Here is an 18,130-nt window from a genome sequence, read left to right as displayed (position 1 = left end):
TTTGAAACCCTGAGGTCGCCGGCTTAAGTGCAGGCTCATCTGACTTGAGTGTGGGCTCACTCTCCAGCTTGAGCGCAGGGTCACTGGCTTAGTGTGGGATCATAGACATGACCCCATGGTTGCTGGCTTGAGCCAAAGTTCGCTGGTTTGATCCCAAGGTTGCTGGCTTGATCCCAAGGTTGCTGGCTTGAGCAAGGGGTCACTCAGTCTGCTGTTGCCCCCTAGTCAAGGCACATATGAGAAAGCAATCAATGAACTAAGGTGCCACAACAAAGAATTGATGCTTCTCATCTCTCTCCCAGTCTGTTCCTATCTGCCCTTCTCTCTGCCTCTGTCCAAAAAAACCCCAAAACAGATGAGTGGAATAAGAAGTGTTGTATAGCCTGACCTGTGGTGGCGCAGTGGATAAAGCGTCGACCTGGAAATGCTGAGGTCGCTGGTTCAAAACCCTGGGCTTGCCTGGTCAAGGCACATATGGGAGTTGATGCTTCCAGCTCCTCCCCCCCCCTCTCTCTGTATCTCCCTCTCCTCTCTAAAATGAATAAATAAATAAATAATTAAAAAAAGAAGTGTTGTATATATACAATCGAATATTACTCAGCCATAAAAAAAAATAAAATCTTACCATTTCTGACTGTATGGATGGATCTAGAGGATATTGTGCTGAGTGAAATAAATCAGACACAGAAAGACAAAAGCCATATGATTTCACTGATATGTGGAATCGGAAGAACAAAATAAATGAACAAACAACACAAAACAGACTCATAGATACAGAGAACAAGTTGATAGTTACTAGATGGAAGGAGGATCAGGGAGGTGAAAAGGGGGAAGGTATTAGGAAGTATAAGCTGCCAGATATAAAAAGTCACAGGATGTAAAGTTATAGACAGCATGGGAAATATAGTCAATATTGTAGTAACTTAAGTATGGTGCCAGCTGGGTTCTAGACAAACTGGGGTGAAGACTTTGTAAGCGATATATATAAACACCTAATCATGGGACATCTATTAAAACGGCAGACAGGCCTGGCCAAGGGGTGGCGCAGTGGATAGAGCGTTAGACTGGGATGCAGAAGACCCAGATTTGAGATCCTGAGGTTGCCAGCTTGAGAGCAGGCTCATCTGGTTTGAGCAAAGCTCACCAGCTTGGACCCAAGGTCGCTGGCTTGAGCAAGGGGTTACTCGGTCTGCTGAAGGCCCACGGTCAAGGCACATATGAGAAAGCAATCAATGAACAACTAAGGTGTCACGTGGCTTGTGTTGAACAAGATAAGCTGGGCTTGCCTGACCTGTGATGGCCCAGTAGATAAAGTGTTGACCTGGAAACGCTGAGCTCGCTGGTTTGAAACCCTGAGCTCACCTGGTCAATACACATATGGGAGTTGATGCTTCCTGCTCCTTCCCTCCTTCTCTCTCTCTCTCTCTCCTCTCTAAAATGAATGAATAATAATAATAAAAAAAAAGATAAGCTGGGCCAGGCATTTGAAGATGCTTTGGAGGGACTGAGGCAACATTCGACTGGAGATGTTCAGTACTCCCCAGATTACAAAAACTACCTGACTTGAGTCAACCACTGTCCTCCTGTCAGAGGACATTCAAGCTGCCATGGAGTGCTGCCCCCAGAGGAGCCTGTCTATAACTGGAGAACAGCCTGGCCTGTGGTGGCGCAGTGGATAAAGTGTCGACCTGGAAATGCTGAGGTCGCCAGTTCGAAACCCTGGGCCTGCCTGGTCAGGGCACATATGGCAATCGATGCTTCCAGCTCCTCCTCCCCCCCTTCTCTCTCTCTGTCTCTCTCTCTCCTCTCAAAAATGAATAAATTTTAAAAATAAATAAATGAATAAATATAACTGGAGAACAGTGATAAACCGTGCTGCGGACCTTTATTTTGAAGGAAATATTATTCATCAGCCTCTGCAGAACATCCCTCAAAACCAGATGGTACAACCTCCTGTTCTCCAGCGAAAGGGAGGAAGGGGCAGGAAGAAGCTCCGACTGTTTGAATACTCATGAGTCCCTGGGTAATCCTGATATGGCGTCTTGTATTCAGTGGGTAGATAGAACCAAAGGCATCTTTCAGTTTGTATAAAAAAATAAAATTAAAATAAATAAATAAATAAATAAATAAAAATTTAAAATAAATAAATAAAAATTAAAAAACAAAGAAAAACTTGCCAAGCTTTGGGGGAAGAGAAAAGGCAACCAGAAGACCATGACTTACCGGAAAATGGCCTGAGCACTGAAGAATTATGAAAGAACTGGGGAAATCACCAAAATCCGGAGAAAACTAACCTGCAATTCAGTGAGGCCATTCTCCAAAGACTCTGTCCAACTTATTTCTTGGAAAAAGACATCTTCTACTCACAGTATATGCAACCTGATCAAAGAAATCTAAGTTTAAGTAATTGGAATGCAAATTGTAATTATACATATGCCAATTACCATGAGCAAAGTTACTCTGATTGCTAATTATTACATATTATGATTTCCTGAAATTAGAAATCCCTGATCACACAATACAATATATAGATGATGTGCTATGGGATTGTACACATGAAACCTATATAATTTTATTAACCAATGTCACCCCAAGAAATTCAATAAAAATTAAATTAAAAAGAAAAAAAACCCACCTAATCATTATGTTGTATACCTGAAAGTAATATAATCTGGTATAATATAATATGTCAACTGTAATTGAAAAATTTTAAATGTAATGCAAGAAGTGAAGCCATTGGAGGATTTGAGCAGAGAAGTAGGTTTTTTGATGAATTGCACTGGCTGATGGAGACAATAGTTTATGGGGAGGGGGGAGATGGAGGCAGGAAGTCTGTTTAGGAAGTGAGTGTCCAGCCCAGAGATGATGGTGTTTGGACAGGTGAGGTGCCAGTGTTCTGTAACAGTCAGGGTACCCCTGCTTATGCTGCAGTAACAAACAACCACAGATTTCAGTAGCTTCACAAAATAAAACGTATTTCTCACTCATGCTCCATGCTAGGATTACAAGGTGGTTGAATATGTGAGTATAGAGTTCAGGGGAGATGTCCAGCCTGGGGATGTAAATATGGCATCATTAGCATATTCGTTGTATTTCAAAGATCACCACGTGAGGCCTGACCTGTGGTGGTGCAGTGGGATAAAGCGTCAACCTGGAACACTGAGGTTGCCGGTTCGAAACCCTGGGCTTGCCTGGTCAAGGCACATATGGGAGTTGATGCTTCCTGCTCCTCCCCTTTCTCTCTCTCTCTCTCTCTCTCTCTCTCTCTCTCTTCTCTCTAAAAATCAATAAATAAAATATTTTTAAAAAAATTAAAAAAAAAAAAAAAAGATCACGTGAGAAATACCGAGAGAGGAAGGGAGGTCAAAGACTGAGCCCTGGGTACTCATATTAAGGGAGAAGAGAGCTGGAAAGAGGAGGAGCCAGTCAAGAAAACCAACAAGGCAGGCGGGAGGCAAACCAGGGGAGGGCCAGGTGAAGAGTGTTAGGAGGAAGGGACAGTTGGCCTTGTCAGTCGGTGCTTTGTAGGTGCTATAAGGTGAGGAGTGGGGATCAATCAGTAGATTCAGCGGCACAAGGGCACTGGTTACCTGGAAGAGGACAGTTTTGATGGAGTGGTGGGAGAGAAGATTGTAGACCGTGAGACAGACAACTCTTCCGAAGCATTTTTTGTTGAACACAAGAACAGAGAAAGGGGCCAAAACTAGAAAGAGAACGGACGGACGTGAAGAGCAATTGGTTTTATAGCGGGCGAGGGGAAAACGTGTCTGTTCACCAAAGGGAATGGTCCCGAAGGGAGGGAGAAACCGATGTTGTCGGAAAGAGATGGAAGACTCTGGGGAAGCAAGGAGGGGTGAGGACCTGGCTCTATTTATTTAATTTGTATGTATTGATTTCAGCAAGAGAGGAAAGGAGAGAGAGAGAGAGAGAGAGAGAGAGAGGGAGGGAGAGGAACATGAGTCTGTTCCTGTATGTTCCCTGACGGGGGATGGAACCAGTAACCTCTGTGCCTTGGGATGATGCTGTGAGCAACTGAGCTATCTGGCTGGGGTGAGGAGCTGGCTTGGGATAGGAGCAGGGGCCACTCAGTGACTACGCAAGGGCAAGTGGGTGTGGAGGTAGGGATTTGAGGAGTTCTTTCTTTAAAATTAAAAAAAAAATTGATTTTTTTAGAGAGAGAGAGAGAGAGGAAGAGAAGGAGAAAAACACCATTTTGTTGTTTCACTTATTTATGCGTTCATTGGTTGATTCTTTTTCTTTTTTTTTTTTAGTGAGAGAGATAGGGAAGAGGTGGGGAAGAGAGATGAGAAACATCAACTCATAGTTGTTATTTTTGTTTGTTTTTTTTTTCTTTTTGTATACGGGGAGGCAGTCAGACAGACTCCGCATGTGCCCAACCGGGATCCACCCGGCATGCCCACCGGGGGTGATGCTCTGCTCATCTGGGGCGTTGCTCTGTTGCAACCAGAGCCATTCTAGCACCTGAGGTGGAGGCCATGGAGCCATCCTCAGTGCCCGGGCCAACTTGGCTCCAATGGAGCCTTGACTGTGGGAGGGGAAGAGAGAGACAGAGAGGAAGGAGAGAGGGAGGGGTGGAGAAGCAGATGGGTGCTTCTCCTGTGTGCCCTGGCCGGGAATCGAACCCGGGACTCCTGCACACCAGGCCGACGCTTTACCACTGAGCCAACCGGCCAGGGTTAACTCATAGTTGTTTTACTCTAGTTGTTTATTGATTATTTCTCATACATGCTTTGATGGTAGGGCGGGAGGCTCCAGTTGAGCCAATGACCCTTCCTTGCTCAAGCCAGAGACCTTGGGCTTCAAGCCAGCAGACCTTTGGGTTCAAGCCAGTGACCTTGGTATCATGTTGATAATACCGCACTCAAGCCAGCAAACCCACGCTCAAGCTGGTGACCTTGGGATTTCGAACCTGGAACCTCAGCGTCCCAGGTCGGCACTCTGTCCACACTACACCACCACCACCATTAGGCTTAATTCTTTTTTCTTTTTTCTTTTTAAAATTTATTGATATTAGAGAAGAAGGGAGAGATTGAGACAGAAACATCAGTGTGTTTTGTGTGTGTCCTAACCAGAGATCAAACCTTTCAACCTCTGTGCATTGCGATGATGATTGAGCTATCAAGCCAGGGTGAGAGTTCTCTTCTGATGAGAACTTTTTTTTTTTTTTTTGTATTTTTCTGAAGTGAGAAGTGGGGGTGTGGGTGTGGGGGGGCAGAGAGACAGACTCCCACATACGCCCTACGAGGATCCACCTGGCGTGCCCACCAGGGGGCGATGCTCTGTCCATCCAGCCGTTGCTTCCTTGCAGGTGGAGCCATTCTAGCGCCTGAGGCGGAAGCCATGGAGCCGTCCTCAGCGCCCTCAGCGCCCTCAGCGCCCGGGCCAACTTTGCTCCAATGGAGCCTTGGCTGCGGGAGGGGAAGAGAGAGATAGAGAGGAAGGAGAGGGGGAGGGGTGGAGAAGCAGATGGCGCTTCTCCTCTGTGCCTGGCCAGGAATCGAACCTGGGACTTCGGGGCTGACGCTTTACCGCTGAGCCAACCAGCCAGCGCTAGAACTTTCTATTTTTTTGATTAACTAAAAAACAAGATAATCAGCCTGACCTGTGGTGGCGCAGTGGATAAAGAGTCGACCTGGAAATGCTGAGGTCACCGGTTCGAAACCCTGGGCTTGCCTGACCTGTGGTGGCACAGTGGATAGAGCGTCAACCTGGAAACGCTGAGGTTGCCGGTTCAAAACCCTGGCTTGCCTGGTCAAGGCACATATGGGAGTTGATGCTTCCTGCTCCTCCCCCTTCTTTCTCTCTCTCTCTCTCTCTCTCTTCCCCTCTCCTCTCTAAAATAAAATAAAAAAAATTAAAAAAAAAATAAAAAAAAAAAGAAACCCTGGGCTTGCCTGGTCAAGGCACATATGGGAGTTGATGCTTCCAGCTCCTCCCCCCTTCTCTCTCTCTGTCTCTTCTTCTCCTCTCTAAAATGAATTAAAAAATAATAAATAAATAAATAAAACTTAAAAAAAACAAAAACAAGATAATCAGTTGAGAGTGAGCAGAAGGTAGCGAAGGTTGCTGGTCCAAGGAAAGAGGACCAGCAATGACTAACTGCTTAACTGGAAAAGAGAGCTGGGAAGACACGGTAGGATGTCCTGGCAGCATTAAGGGGCACCAGTCAGTGTGACTGTTTCTCTCCAGCCGATTTTAGGCTGCTCCAGAGAAGGCAAGGAGAAGAAAAAAGTTGGCTTGAGTCAAGACTGTGGTTGTGCCCAGTGAATGCAGTGAGGTAAGGGGGACCGAGGCAGGTCTGAAGGCCTGCCCATGGTGTTTGAGCTGAATGGGAAAAGGAGAGAAAACACCCCTGGGGCCAGGGTAGGTGGGTTGGCATCAGGGTGCTCGACAGAGTGAGCAAGGATGGGGTGGACTTGAGATTGTGAGGGGGCTGCAGCTGTGGGTGATGACGATATTCTTCTGTTATCTACTGAGATGTAACAAACCTTCCCCAAACAGTGGCTTAAAACAACATTGATTTATTATTTCTCACAGTTCTGTAGTTGACAGGACTTTTGTGTCCCACGTGCTGTCAGCTGGGTCCTCCCTTCGGTGACACTCCTCTGGGAATTCAACTGGAGCACTTCAGCGCTGTCTCTTATACCCTTACTCCTTCTCCAGGCTTTTCCCACATGGCCATGCGGGATAGCTGGACTTCCTTACAGCACGGAGGCTGTGCTCTAAGTAACGATTACCACTGAGCCAACATTTATCGGACCTCTGATGGAATCATCCTTGCTAGTCTAGTATCTCATTGGCTAAAGCAAGTTATTCAGACAAGCCCAGTATCAGTGTAGGAAGGGTCTGCAATAGAGCATGAGTTCTGGGAAGTGTGGTTTATGGGTGGGGGGTTCTAGTCGTATATAGTGTGCCCCAGTCTCCCCTTTGGTCCTTCCCATATGAAGATTCCACTCAGGGCCTACTAAGATCCCCAGAATTACCACCTCATCAACACCTTAGACTTGGAGTCCAGTGTCTTATGATAAGCCAAAGGGCCAGGGATGGATGAGGCACTTCAGTTGTGGCCCCTTTGGCTTCTGAGACATATTTCCCCCTCTCCAAACACCCAACATTCCATGGTGAAGCACAGACTGAGTGATAGACGTCCCATTCAAGAAGAAGTGTATTCCTTGCCTGACCTGTGGTGGCGCAGTGGATAAAGCTTCGACCTGGAACGCTGAGGTCACTGGTTCAAAACCCTGGGCTTGCCTGGTCAAGGCACATATGGGAGTTGATGCTTTCTGCTCCTCCCTTCTCTCTCTCTTTCTCTCTCTCTCTCCTCTCTAAAATGAATAAATAAATAAAGTTTAAAAAAAAATCTTAAAAAAAAAAAAAAACCCGGGCTTGCCTGGTCAAGGCACATATGGGAGTTGAAGCTTCTTGCTCCTCCCTCTTCTCTCTCTTTCTTCTCTCTCTCCCTCTCTCTCTCCTATCTAAAAAATGAATAAATAAAATAAAAATAAATTAAAAAAAAAAGAATTGCATTCCAGAGTCACTGGTCCATAGAAATTTTGAAATGTAGTCAGACATTGGTCATCTATTCCTTGTCATCAGGGCTTATCTGCCTCCTGCAAGAGGCTTCCTAATCTATTCTTTGTAGCAGTTGGCTTCTCCTTCTGGGCTCTTGGTCCTGAAGTCACTGTCACCCTCCCTTTTCCATAGGAAGTGGCCCTTGTTTGCAGTTGAAGTAGCTTCCTCAGCCTAGTTCTTGCTGTACAAAGATAAGGACCCAGAGATCTTATGTATGTATGTATGTATGTATTTTTTTTTTTTTTTTTTTTTTACAGAGGCAGAGATAGACAGGGACAGACAGACAGGAACAGAGAGAGATGAGAAGCATCAATCATCAGTTTCTCATTGCGCATTGCGACTTCTTAGTTTGTTCATTGATTGCTTTCTCACATGTGCCTTGACCGTGGGCCTTCAGCAGACCGAGTAACCCCTTGCTGGAGCCAGCGACCTTGGGTCCAAGCTGGCGAGCTCTTTGCTCAAGCTAGATGAGCCCGCGCGCGACCTCGGAGTCTCGAACCTGGGTACTTCCGCATCCCAGTCCGACGCTCTATCCACTGTGCCACCGCCTGGTCAGGCTAATTTTTTTTAATTTTATTTATTCATTTTAGAGAGGAGAGAGAGAGGGAGAGAGAGAGAGACGGGGGAGGAGCTGGAAGCATCAACTCCCATATGTGCCTTGACCAGGCAAGCCCAGGGTTTCGAACTGGCGACCTCAGCATTTCCAGGTCGACGCTTTATCCACTGCGCCACCACAGGTTGTATGTATGTATTTTGAGAGAGAGAGACAGACACAGACAGATAGGAAGGGAGAGAGATGAGAAGCATCAACTTGTAGCTGCGGCACTTTTTCATTGATTGCTTTCTCATACGTGCCTTGACCAGGGGGTTCCCGCTGAGCCTATGTCCCCTTGTTCAAGTCAGCAACCTTGGGCTCAAGCCGGTGACCTCGGGCTTCAAGCCAACAATCTTTGGACTCAAGCCAGAGACCATGGGGTCCTATCCATGATCCCATTTTTCAAGCCGGTGACCTTGCACTCAAACTTGTGAGTCTGTGTTCAAGCCAGTGATATGGGGGTTTCAAACCTTGGTCCTAATAAAAATAAAAAATAAAAAAAAAAAAGAAATGAAGCCTGACCTGTGGTGGCGCAGTGGATAAAGTGTCAACCTGGAAACGCTGAGGTTGCCGGTTCAAAACCCTGGGCTTGCCTGGTCAAGGCACATATGGGAGTTGATGCTTCTTGCTCCTCCCCCTTCTCTCTCTCCCCTCTCTATAATGAATAAATAAAAAATAAAAATTAAAAAAAAAAAAAAAAAAAAAAAAAAAAAAAAAACCTTGGTCCTCAGTGTCCCAGGCTGGTGCTCTATTTATTGAGCCACCACCTGCTCAGGCTGAGGCCTCCTTTATTTTGACTTCTGTCCATTTTAGTTCAAGCACATACAACCCTTCAAGAAAAACTGGATTTTGGGTATCAAATTATAACCCACTTCATTAGACAAAAGCTGCACTGTAAATGTCTTCAGGAGGCCTCCCCTCCACTCTGGGCTATGACCTCAAATTCTTAAAGCCCTTTATCTATATGGCGTTTTGTATGGAAAGAAGCCAATTGGTCCTTTAAGCTTCTGCCTGGAAAATCAGGTCATTAGATACACTTTATGTCTTCTGCATTACTACAGATAATAGTCTTGCCATTTTCCTGCTGATACTTAACGTGGAGCACCCTCTCTCCAGCCTCCATCAGCAGCGCTCTCACTGCCCTGCCCACGTCCACCTGCTCTCAGGTTCCAAAAGCAGGGCCACACTTCAGAATTCTGTTGAGGCAGCATCTCACTTCTCAGCACCAACGTCTGTTCTGGTTATCTATGGGTGCACAACCAACCATCCCAAAATTTTCTGGCTTAAAACAACTATTTATTTTCTCATGGTTCTGTAATCTAGATTGCACTCAGCTGTTTGGTTCTGCTGTCGGCTGGTGTGATCAGTTGTCTCAAATGGTCACTAATTCCTTTTTTTCTCATCAGCCTGTAATGCTCCACACACACCACTGGTCCTGTGATTTTTTTTTTTTTTTTTTTGTATTTTTCTGAAGCTGGAAACGGGGAGAGACAGTCAGACAGACTCCCGCATGCGCCCAACCAGGATCCACCCGGCATGCCCACCAGGGGGCGACGCTCTGCCCACCAGGGGGCGATGCTCTGCCCCTCCTGGGCGTCGCTCTTTTGCGATCAGAGCCACTCTAGCACCTGGGGCAGAGGCCAAGGAGCCATCCCCAGCGCCCGGGCCATCTTTGCTCCAATGGAGCCTTGGCTGTGGGAAGGGAAGAGAGAGACAGAGAGGAAGGAAAGGGGGAGGGGTGGAGAAGCAGATGGGAGCTTCTCCTGTGTGCCCTGGCCAGGAATTGAACCCGGGACTTCTGCATGCCAGGCCAACGCTCTACCGCTGAGCCAACCGGCCAGGGCTCTGTGATTGTTTTGATGCATTTAATGTGGTAGGATGTGCCTGACCAGGTGGTGGCGCAGTGGATAGAGCGTCGGACTGGGATGCGGAAGGACCCAGGTTCGAGACCCCGAGGTGGCCAGCTTGAGCGCGGGCTCATATGGCTTGAGCGCGGGCTCATATGGCTTGAGCAAAGAGCTCACCAGCTTGGACCCAAGGTCGCTGGCTCCAGCAGGGGGTTACTCGGTCTGCTGAAGGCCCGCGGTCAAGGCACATGTGAGAAAGCAATCAATGAACAACTAAGAAGTCGCAACGCACAACGAGAAACTGATGATTGATGCTTCTCATCTCTCTCCGTTCCTGTCTGTCTGTCCCTGTCTATCTCTGCCTCTGTAAAAATAAATAAATAAATAAATAAATAAATAATTAAAAAAAAAAAAAAAAAAAGCCTTAATGTGGTAGGATGTTCTGGGACTTCAGAGCCCCAGCCTGAGGACTGGCAGCTTCACCCTCCTCCACCGTGGTGGCCTGCCACCAGGTAATCGGTCTCGCTATCTGGAGACTGTCGTGCTGTGCAACACCCCATATGAGGTGTGTGGAGAGCCCTCATGGAAGACACCTGCAGAGGTATGTCACCTTAGCATACCTGGACTATCCCGGCCTCCCCAGTTGAAGCATCAGACATGTATGTGAAAAAGACATCTTGGATGTCCTATCCTCAACAGAGATACACAGAACAGAAGAGCCACCAGCAGCGTGCAGCCTAGTTGTCACAGTAAGTAATAAACTGGGGAGCTTTTTGGTGTGTTTTGTTTTTGTTTTAGAACAACTCAGCAAAATAAAATTCAAGGTTTTTTTGTTGGACAACATTGTTTCACACACACAAACAGGACCCAAAAATAACTTCATAAACATAAAAAGGAAAAAAAAACTTTTATCTGTGTCCTTTTTAACCATTTCATACAAACCAACTACTTATACTACAGCTAAGTACATATACAAAAAGTTACTGGAATGCTCAGAATAAGATGTTTTCTTGTTGTTTTTGCTTTTTTTAAAAGAAAGATTTTATTCATTTACAGAGAGCAGGGGAGTAGGAAGCATCAACTCCCATATGTGCCTTGCCCAGGCAAGCCCAGGGTTTCGAACCAGCATCCTCAGTGTTCCAGGTTGACGCTTTATCCACTGCGCCACCACAGGTCACACATTTTGCTTTATTTTTTTTTTACAAGTTTTTTTTTCTCCTTTGAGATCATGATGAACATGGTTACAGCACAAGTAAAGTCAGAAGTAGGACAGAGAATGCCCCAAAGGATGGTTTGGTCATCCCAAGATCATTAAAAATGGCTGACCCCTAACAATATGCACAAAAACATAAAGTGTAAATTAAAAATACAAACAAATTTTCCTTTTGAAAGTACTTTTAAGAAAAAAGTAGGGGCCCTGGCTGGGTTGCTCAGTGGATAGAGTGTTGTCCCAATGTGCTGAGGTTGTGGGTTCAATCCCTGGTCAGGGCACATATGAGAAGCAAGCAGTACATGCACAACTAAACGGAACAAGTCAGTGCTTCTCTCTATATCTCAAATCAATGGAAACATTTTTTTTAAAAAGAGCCTGACAAGTGTTGGTGCAGTGGGTAGAGTGGACCTGGGACCTTGAGGTCCCAGGTTCAAAATCTGAAGGTTACCAGCTTGAGTGCGGGGTCTCCGACTTGAGCATGGGATCAAAATGATCCTATGGTCCCTGGCTTGAGTCCAAAGGTACTTGGCTTGAAGCCCAAGGTCTCTGGCTTGAGCAAGGGGTCACAGGCTCAGCTTGAGCCCCCCAGTCAAGGCACATATGAGAAGCAATCAGTGAACAACTAAAATGACTAACTATGACTTGATGCTTCTCATTTCTTTCCATTCTGCTCTCTCTCTCTCTAAAAAAGAAAGAAAGGAAGGAAGGAAGAAGAAAAAGAGAGAAGAGCTTAAAGTGTAGTGGTGCAGTGGGTAAAGTGTTGAGCTGGAACACTGAGGTCACTGGTTGGAAACCCCAGGCTTGCCTAGTCAGGGCACATACGAGAAGCAACTACAAATGGATGCTTCCTGTTCCTCCCCCTGTCTTTCTCTCTCTCTTTCCCCTCTCTAAAATCAATAAACAAAATCTTAAAAAGGGGGGAGGGGCGTTGGAAGTTCTGTTTCTTTTCCCTCCCATGTTGCAAATTCACGTTGTGGTTTTGGTTGGGTGGGGGAAAGTGTGTGTCACATGCTGGTGGTGCTGCCCACGGTGGACAGACGGGTCTCTCTACCTGAAGTTGACCATGTTTTAGATTCTGAGACAGGAAGTGGAGGGTGAATAGGTCATGGTGCTCTTTTTTTTTTTTTTTTTTTTTTTTTTGAGAGAGAGAGAGAGGCAGAAAAAGACAGAGAGAGATAGAGACAGAGACAGGAACCTAGAGCTGCTCCTGTATGTGCCCTGACCAGGGATCAAACCAGCAACCTCTCTGCTTTGGGGTGACACTCCAACCAACCGAGTTATCTGACCAGTACTCTTTTTTTTTTAAGTTTAACTTTTCCTTTTTTGTTGTATAGTCATCCTCATCTGCCTTTTGCTTCTTGGTATCAACACTGTCAGCCTCATCATCTTCAGCTGATCATTTCGGTAAGCTGCTCCATCTCCATCCTCGCTCTCACCACCACTTTCTCTCTCCTCCTCCCCTCCTTCCGCTTCTCCATCTACCTCATTGTCAGCGCCCTGCTCCCCATTTTCCTCATTAGTGTTTCCATTAGCAGATGCCTGTCTTCCCTTCTCTGCCTCCTCCACAGCTTCCTTCTTCTCCTGTGAGTCCTTGGTGGTGATCTCGGAGCTGGTGTCCAAGGCTGCGTCTGACATGGTAGAGCACGCTGGTGATCTGATGTCGCGGATTTTTTAAAAAGCGAGAGCTCGACTCCGATGAAATAACCGCCCCAGTCCACGGCGGCAGAGGAGGCCCAAGGCGGAGGGGGCCCTGGCAAGTGATATGGCGGACACATCCGCAGCACAGAGATGGCTTTTCAGAGCAGACAGCGGGCCTGCCGTAGTAGCTAGCCCATCAAGCCAGGACCACTCCACAGCCATGGTCCCTGGGTGTGATTGAGGTGGGAAGTGTGAGCCAGGGTCATTCACATGTCTGGGTAATCTCTCTCTTTCTCTTTCTGAGGTTTCTCTAGCAGGGTAACCAGTCATTTTTACCCCACTGCTTGGACACCAAAAGGACGGAATGAGAAGCTGCTGGGCTTTCTGAGATCCTGCAACTGGTGTGGCATCTCTCATCCCAGGGCCAGCCTAGGTTCCATGGGAGGGGCTAGAACCCCCCCCCCACACTTGGATGGGAGAAACAGGGCAAAGGTGAAGGGATAGGAGAAGGGGTTGAGACAGCTCTGCAGAGGAACTAACAAAACCATTGGAGGGAGCTGCTGAAGTTGGCTGGAGTTTTTGGAGGATTCATGGGAATCAGAGCTGTATTGGTAGTGTTTTTATTTTCTTATTTATTATGCTTTGACATCTGGGGGGCCTGGCTGGCTGAGGGGAGACTGCCCCTCCCATGGCTAATTCCTGGAGACAGACAGCAAACAACTTCCTGAGACCACACCTTTCACATACAAACCAAGCAATCCAGAGTCCACACCCCCAACCTCCTTCATCTAACACACCAAGCCAGTATTTCTTTGCCTAAATCACCCCAGAGTCAGGTACTGTTATAAAGTAGCATACCTTCATTCCGCGGGTTATGTAGAGACACCAAGCAGGATACAGAAGAATTTTTAGGAGGAGATTTATCAATAAGCCGGCTGCATATGACTTTACACGGGGTATAGCTAACCCAAATCGTGTGTGTCCAAAATAGCCCTGAAGCTAGTTATATATATAGACTTGATCACATATAGGTTGGGGGGAAAGGAGGGGGAGCATGACACAATAATCAATCATTATTTGTCCATAGAATCTATGTAAAGCCAGTAGCCATGGCCATCATCACAGCCGCCTGGCCCATGTAAGTTTGCATAGGATTCAGACAGATGGTAATGAGGACAGATGGTAATGAAACAACAAAGCAAAGAACTGGTGGGTCATTACCTTTAATCCTAGCTTGCACCCAGCAGGCAAGAAAGACACACAGTGGGAAAACACTTCCCTTTCCATTCAGGGCTCCCAAAGCCACTGACTTATCCGAGTTTTCCTATGAGCAAAGGTTTCTACCTCACCAGCCTTATTCACCTGTGTTCCCCATCTCCTTCTCTCTGCACAAGCTGGCTTCTCCTTCAGTACTCCACCATCTTGGCTGCCTCTCCTCTCCTCCACTTTCTCTGCTCCCTCTAATGCTAACCTCAGGAACCGGGAGAGCAAGCTCCCAGTCTGCCCCCATTTTATAGTGTGGAAATCAAAACCTTTAATCCAATATACAAATAAAGAAGTCTTTGATACGAAGCCACTTATCTGAGGCATAATGGGATTCCTCATGAGTGTGTACCACCCCACATCATGCAATCAGTCAAGGGTGTGGGGAAAAACTTAGTCTTAAAATTAAGCCTTGCCTGACCAGGCGGTGGCACAGTAGATAGAGCATTGGACTGGGATGCCCAGGACCCAGGTTCGAGACCCCCGAGGTCGCCAGCTTGAGCGCGGGCTCATCTGGTTTAAGCAAAAGATCACCAGCTTGGACCCAAGGTTGCTGGCTCGAGCAAGGGGTTACTTCATCTGCTGAAGGCCCACGGTCAAGGCACATATTAGAAAGCAATCAATGAACAACTAAGATATAGCAATGTGCAATGAAAAACTAATGATTGATGCTTCTCATCTCTCCATTCCTGTCTGTCTGTCCCTGTCTATCCCTCTCTCTGACTCTCTCTGTCTCTGTAAAAAAAAACAAAAAAACCCCCAAAAAACTAAGCCTTAGGCTATTAGAATCCTGCCTGCTTACAGCCTGTCCCCCACACTCAATACAAACTATAAGTGAGCAAACATATATATCATCATATTTATAAACTTATTTGACCAACAATCTATAAAAAACATTCCTACATATTACAACTTACAAGGTAACACAATAGTGATGTCATTTTATATATCAATACAGTAGTGGTAAATGTCATTTTACATATTAAAGACATTCATAAATCTTTTTTTTTTTTTTTAATTATTTTTTATTTTTTTATTTTTTTAATTTATTCATTTTTAGAGAGGAGAGACACAGAGAGGAAGAGAGAAGAGAGAGAGACAGAGAGAGAGAGAAGGGGGAGGAGCTGGAAGCATCAACTCCCATATGTGCCTTGACCAGGCAAGCCCAGGGTTTCGAACTGGCAACCTCAGCGTTTCCAGGTTGACGCTTTATCCACTGTGCCACCACAGGTCAGGCCCATAAATCTTTTAGTGTCTACCTCCCATCCCTTTGTCTAGAGGTATATGTTACTCTCAGGACTCCAGGAAGGGAGGAAAAGTTAAAATCAGCGTAGGGTATGCAAATATTGTCTCCAATTGAAAGGGAAAGGAAGTTCTTCAGATAACCTTTATTCTTTCAGAGAACTATAGTTTAACTAAATGACCCAATTGTCCTAGCAAGCCAGAAAGCTTCTGCATTCTTTTCCCTCCATTTTCCAAAGAATGAAGGGGGCAAGAAGCCTGACTTTTCCTCTTTAAAATGATGTTTCCAATACTAAGTTTTACAGTTCTTTGGCATCTTACCACAGTACTGGACATCTGGAGACCACCCCTCTAAGCCAGAGCCCATTAAGATTATTCACACTTGTAAAGCCAGAAGCCAGGGCCACCATCAGAACCGCCTCCTGGCCCATGCAGGTTCGCATTGGATTCGGACAGTCGGTAAAGAAACAACGGAGCCACAAACTGGTGGGCCATAGTCTTTAATTCTAGCTTGCACCCGGCAGGCAAGTAAAAACACACACTGGGCTCCAAAACCTACTCACATTCAGCGCTCACAAAGCCACTGACTTATCCGAGTTTCCTAGAATCAAAGGTTTCTAGCTCACCAGCCTTATTCTCCTCAGTTCCCCATCTCCTTCCTTATCCCAGATACAAACTCTGCACAAACTGGCATCTCACTCAGCACTCCACCATCTTGACTGCCTCTCCTGGCCACATGGCCTCTTTCTGCTCTCTGCTCTGCTCCCTCTGCTCTCTCATGCTAATCATCCCAGGAACCAAGAGAGCAAGCTCCTGTTCTGCCCCTATTTTAAAGTGTAGAAATCCAAACCCTTAATCCAATATACAAAATAGGGAAGTCTCTAATACAAAGTCACTTATCTGGGGCATGATGGGATTATACCATCCCACATCAAAAAGGGTGGGAAAGGCTTAATCCCAAAACCAAGCCCCAGGCTACAACGATCCCCAACACACATTAATGTCACCTGGGCGACGGCCTCACGTGGGCAGCACCATCTTTAACAAAGTGAGCATAATACATTTTATCTGCCCAACAACACTATTCAATCTGAAGCACACTCACACTTGCATTTACTGCCTCACCTGTTCTTTCCCACAGAAAACACAAGAAGGTTTGGGGCATCCCAACCCTGGCACTTCCCCATGTGGCCCTGTGGTGTGGCTGTTCCTTCCCCTTGGGTAATGTAAAGCCAGGAGCCATGGCCAGGGCTACCACTATCAAAGCAGCCTGGCCCATGCAGGTTCACATTGGATTCGGACAGTCGGTAAAGAAACAATGGAGCCAAAAACTGGTGGGCCATAGTCTTTAATTCTAGCTTGCACCTGGCGGGCAAGTAAAAACACAGACTGGGCTCCAAAACCCACTCATTCAGTGCTCACAAAGCTACTGACTTATCCGAGTTTCCTAGAATCAAAGGTTTCTAGCTCACCAGACTTATTCACCTCTGTTCCTCATCTCCTTCCTTCTCCCTGCATAAACTGCACAAACTGGCCTTTCACTCAACACTCGCCATCTTGGCTGCTTCTCCTGGCCTACTCCACGGTGGCCTCCTTCTGCTCTCTGCTCTCTCCTCTAAATGATAATCTCAGGAACCAAGAGCGCAAGCTCCCGTTCTGCCCCTATTTTACAGTGTAGATTCAAAACCTTTAATCCAATATACAAAATAAGGAAGTCTCTAATACAAAGTCACTTCTCTGAGGCATGATTGGATTGTATCACCCCACATCAAAAAGGGTGGGAAAGGCTTAATCCCCAAACCAAGCCCCAGGCTACAAGGATTCTGCCTGCCCACCGCCTGACCCCAACACACATTAATATCACCTGGGTGACGGCCTCATGTGGGCAGCGCCATCTTTAACAAAGTGAGCATAACATATTTTATCTGCCCAACAGGTAAATACTAAGCTCTTCCTTTAAGCCAGGGGTCCCCAAACTACGGCCCGCGGGCCACATGTGGTCCCCTGAGGCCATTTATCCGGCCCCCGCCGCACTTCTGGAAGGGGCACCTGTTTCATTGGTGGTCAGTGAGAGGAGCATAGTTCCCATTGAAATATTGGTCAGTTTGTTGATTGAAATTTACTTGTTCTTTTATTTTAAATATTGTATTTGTTCCAGTTTTGTTTTTTTACTTTAAAATAAGATATGTGCAGTGTGCTTAGGGATTTGTTCATAGTTTTTTTTAATAGTCTGGCCCTCCAACAATCTGAGGGACAGTGAACTGGCCCCCTGTGTAAAAAGTTTGGGGACCCCTGCTTTAAGCAGTTGTCTCTGTGTCAGTCACCTCACCCGATTAAAATAGATCCTGGATACATTTTAAGAAATACAGAGGGCAGGAGGTTGGAAGGATCACGTATGTGGATTCTGTTTTGGGTTTTTTTGTTTGTTTGTTTGTTTTTGTATTTTTCTGAAGTTGAAAACGGGGAGGCAGTCAGACAGACTCCTGCATGTGCCCGACCGGGATCCACCCGGCACGCCCACCAGGGGGCGATGCTCTGCCCATCTGGGGTGTTGCTCTGTTGAAGCTGGAGTCATTCTAGTGCCTGAGGCAGAGGCCATGGAGCCATCCTCAGTGCCCGGGCCAACTTTGCTCCAATGGAGCCTTGGCTGAGGGAGGGGAAGAGAGAGACAGAGGAAGGAGGGGGAGGGGTGGAGAAGCAGATGGGCGCTTCTCCTGTGTGCCCTGGCCGGGAATCGAA

The 18,130-nt window shown here is 46.4% G+C and overlaps 1 protein-coding gene and 1 pseudogene across 1 annotated transcript; one reads left to right on the top strand and one right to left on the bottom strand.

The window, feature by feature from the left end:
* Window positions 1-1,441: 1,441 nt before the first annotated feature.
* Window positions 1,442-9,391, top strand: LOC136325152 (transcription factor Spi-C pseudogene; annotated as a pseudogene).
* A 1,068-nt stretch (window positions 9,392-10,459) lies between these two features.
* Window positions 10,460-12,883, bottom strand: LOC136325146 (prothymosin alpha-like). The gene is given in 3 exon segments (XM_066259020.1): window positions 10,460-10,579; window positions 12,522-12,664; window positions 12,667-12,883. Coding segments are annotated over 3 exon segments (480 nt in total).
* Window positions 12,884-18,130: the final 5,247 nt, after the last annotated feature.

Source organism: Saccopteryx bilineata, chromosome 2, assembly GCF_036850765.1.
Source record: "Saccopteryx bilineata isolate mSacBil1 chromosome 2, mSacBil1_pri_phased_curated, whole genome shotgun sequence".
Lineage (NCBI taxonomy): Eukaryota > Metazoa > Chordata > Mammalia > Chiroptera > Emballonuridae > Saccopteryx > Saccopteryx bilineata.
This window is presented reverse-complemented; position numbering and strand designations above follow the sequence as displayed.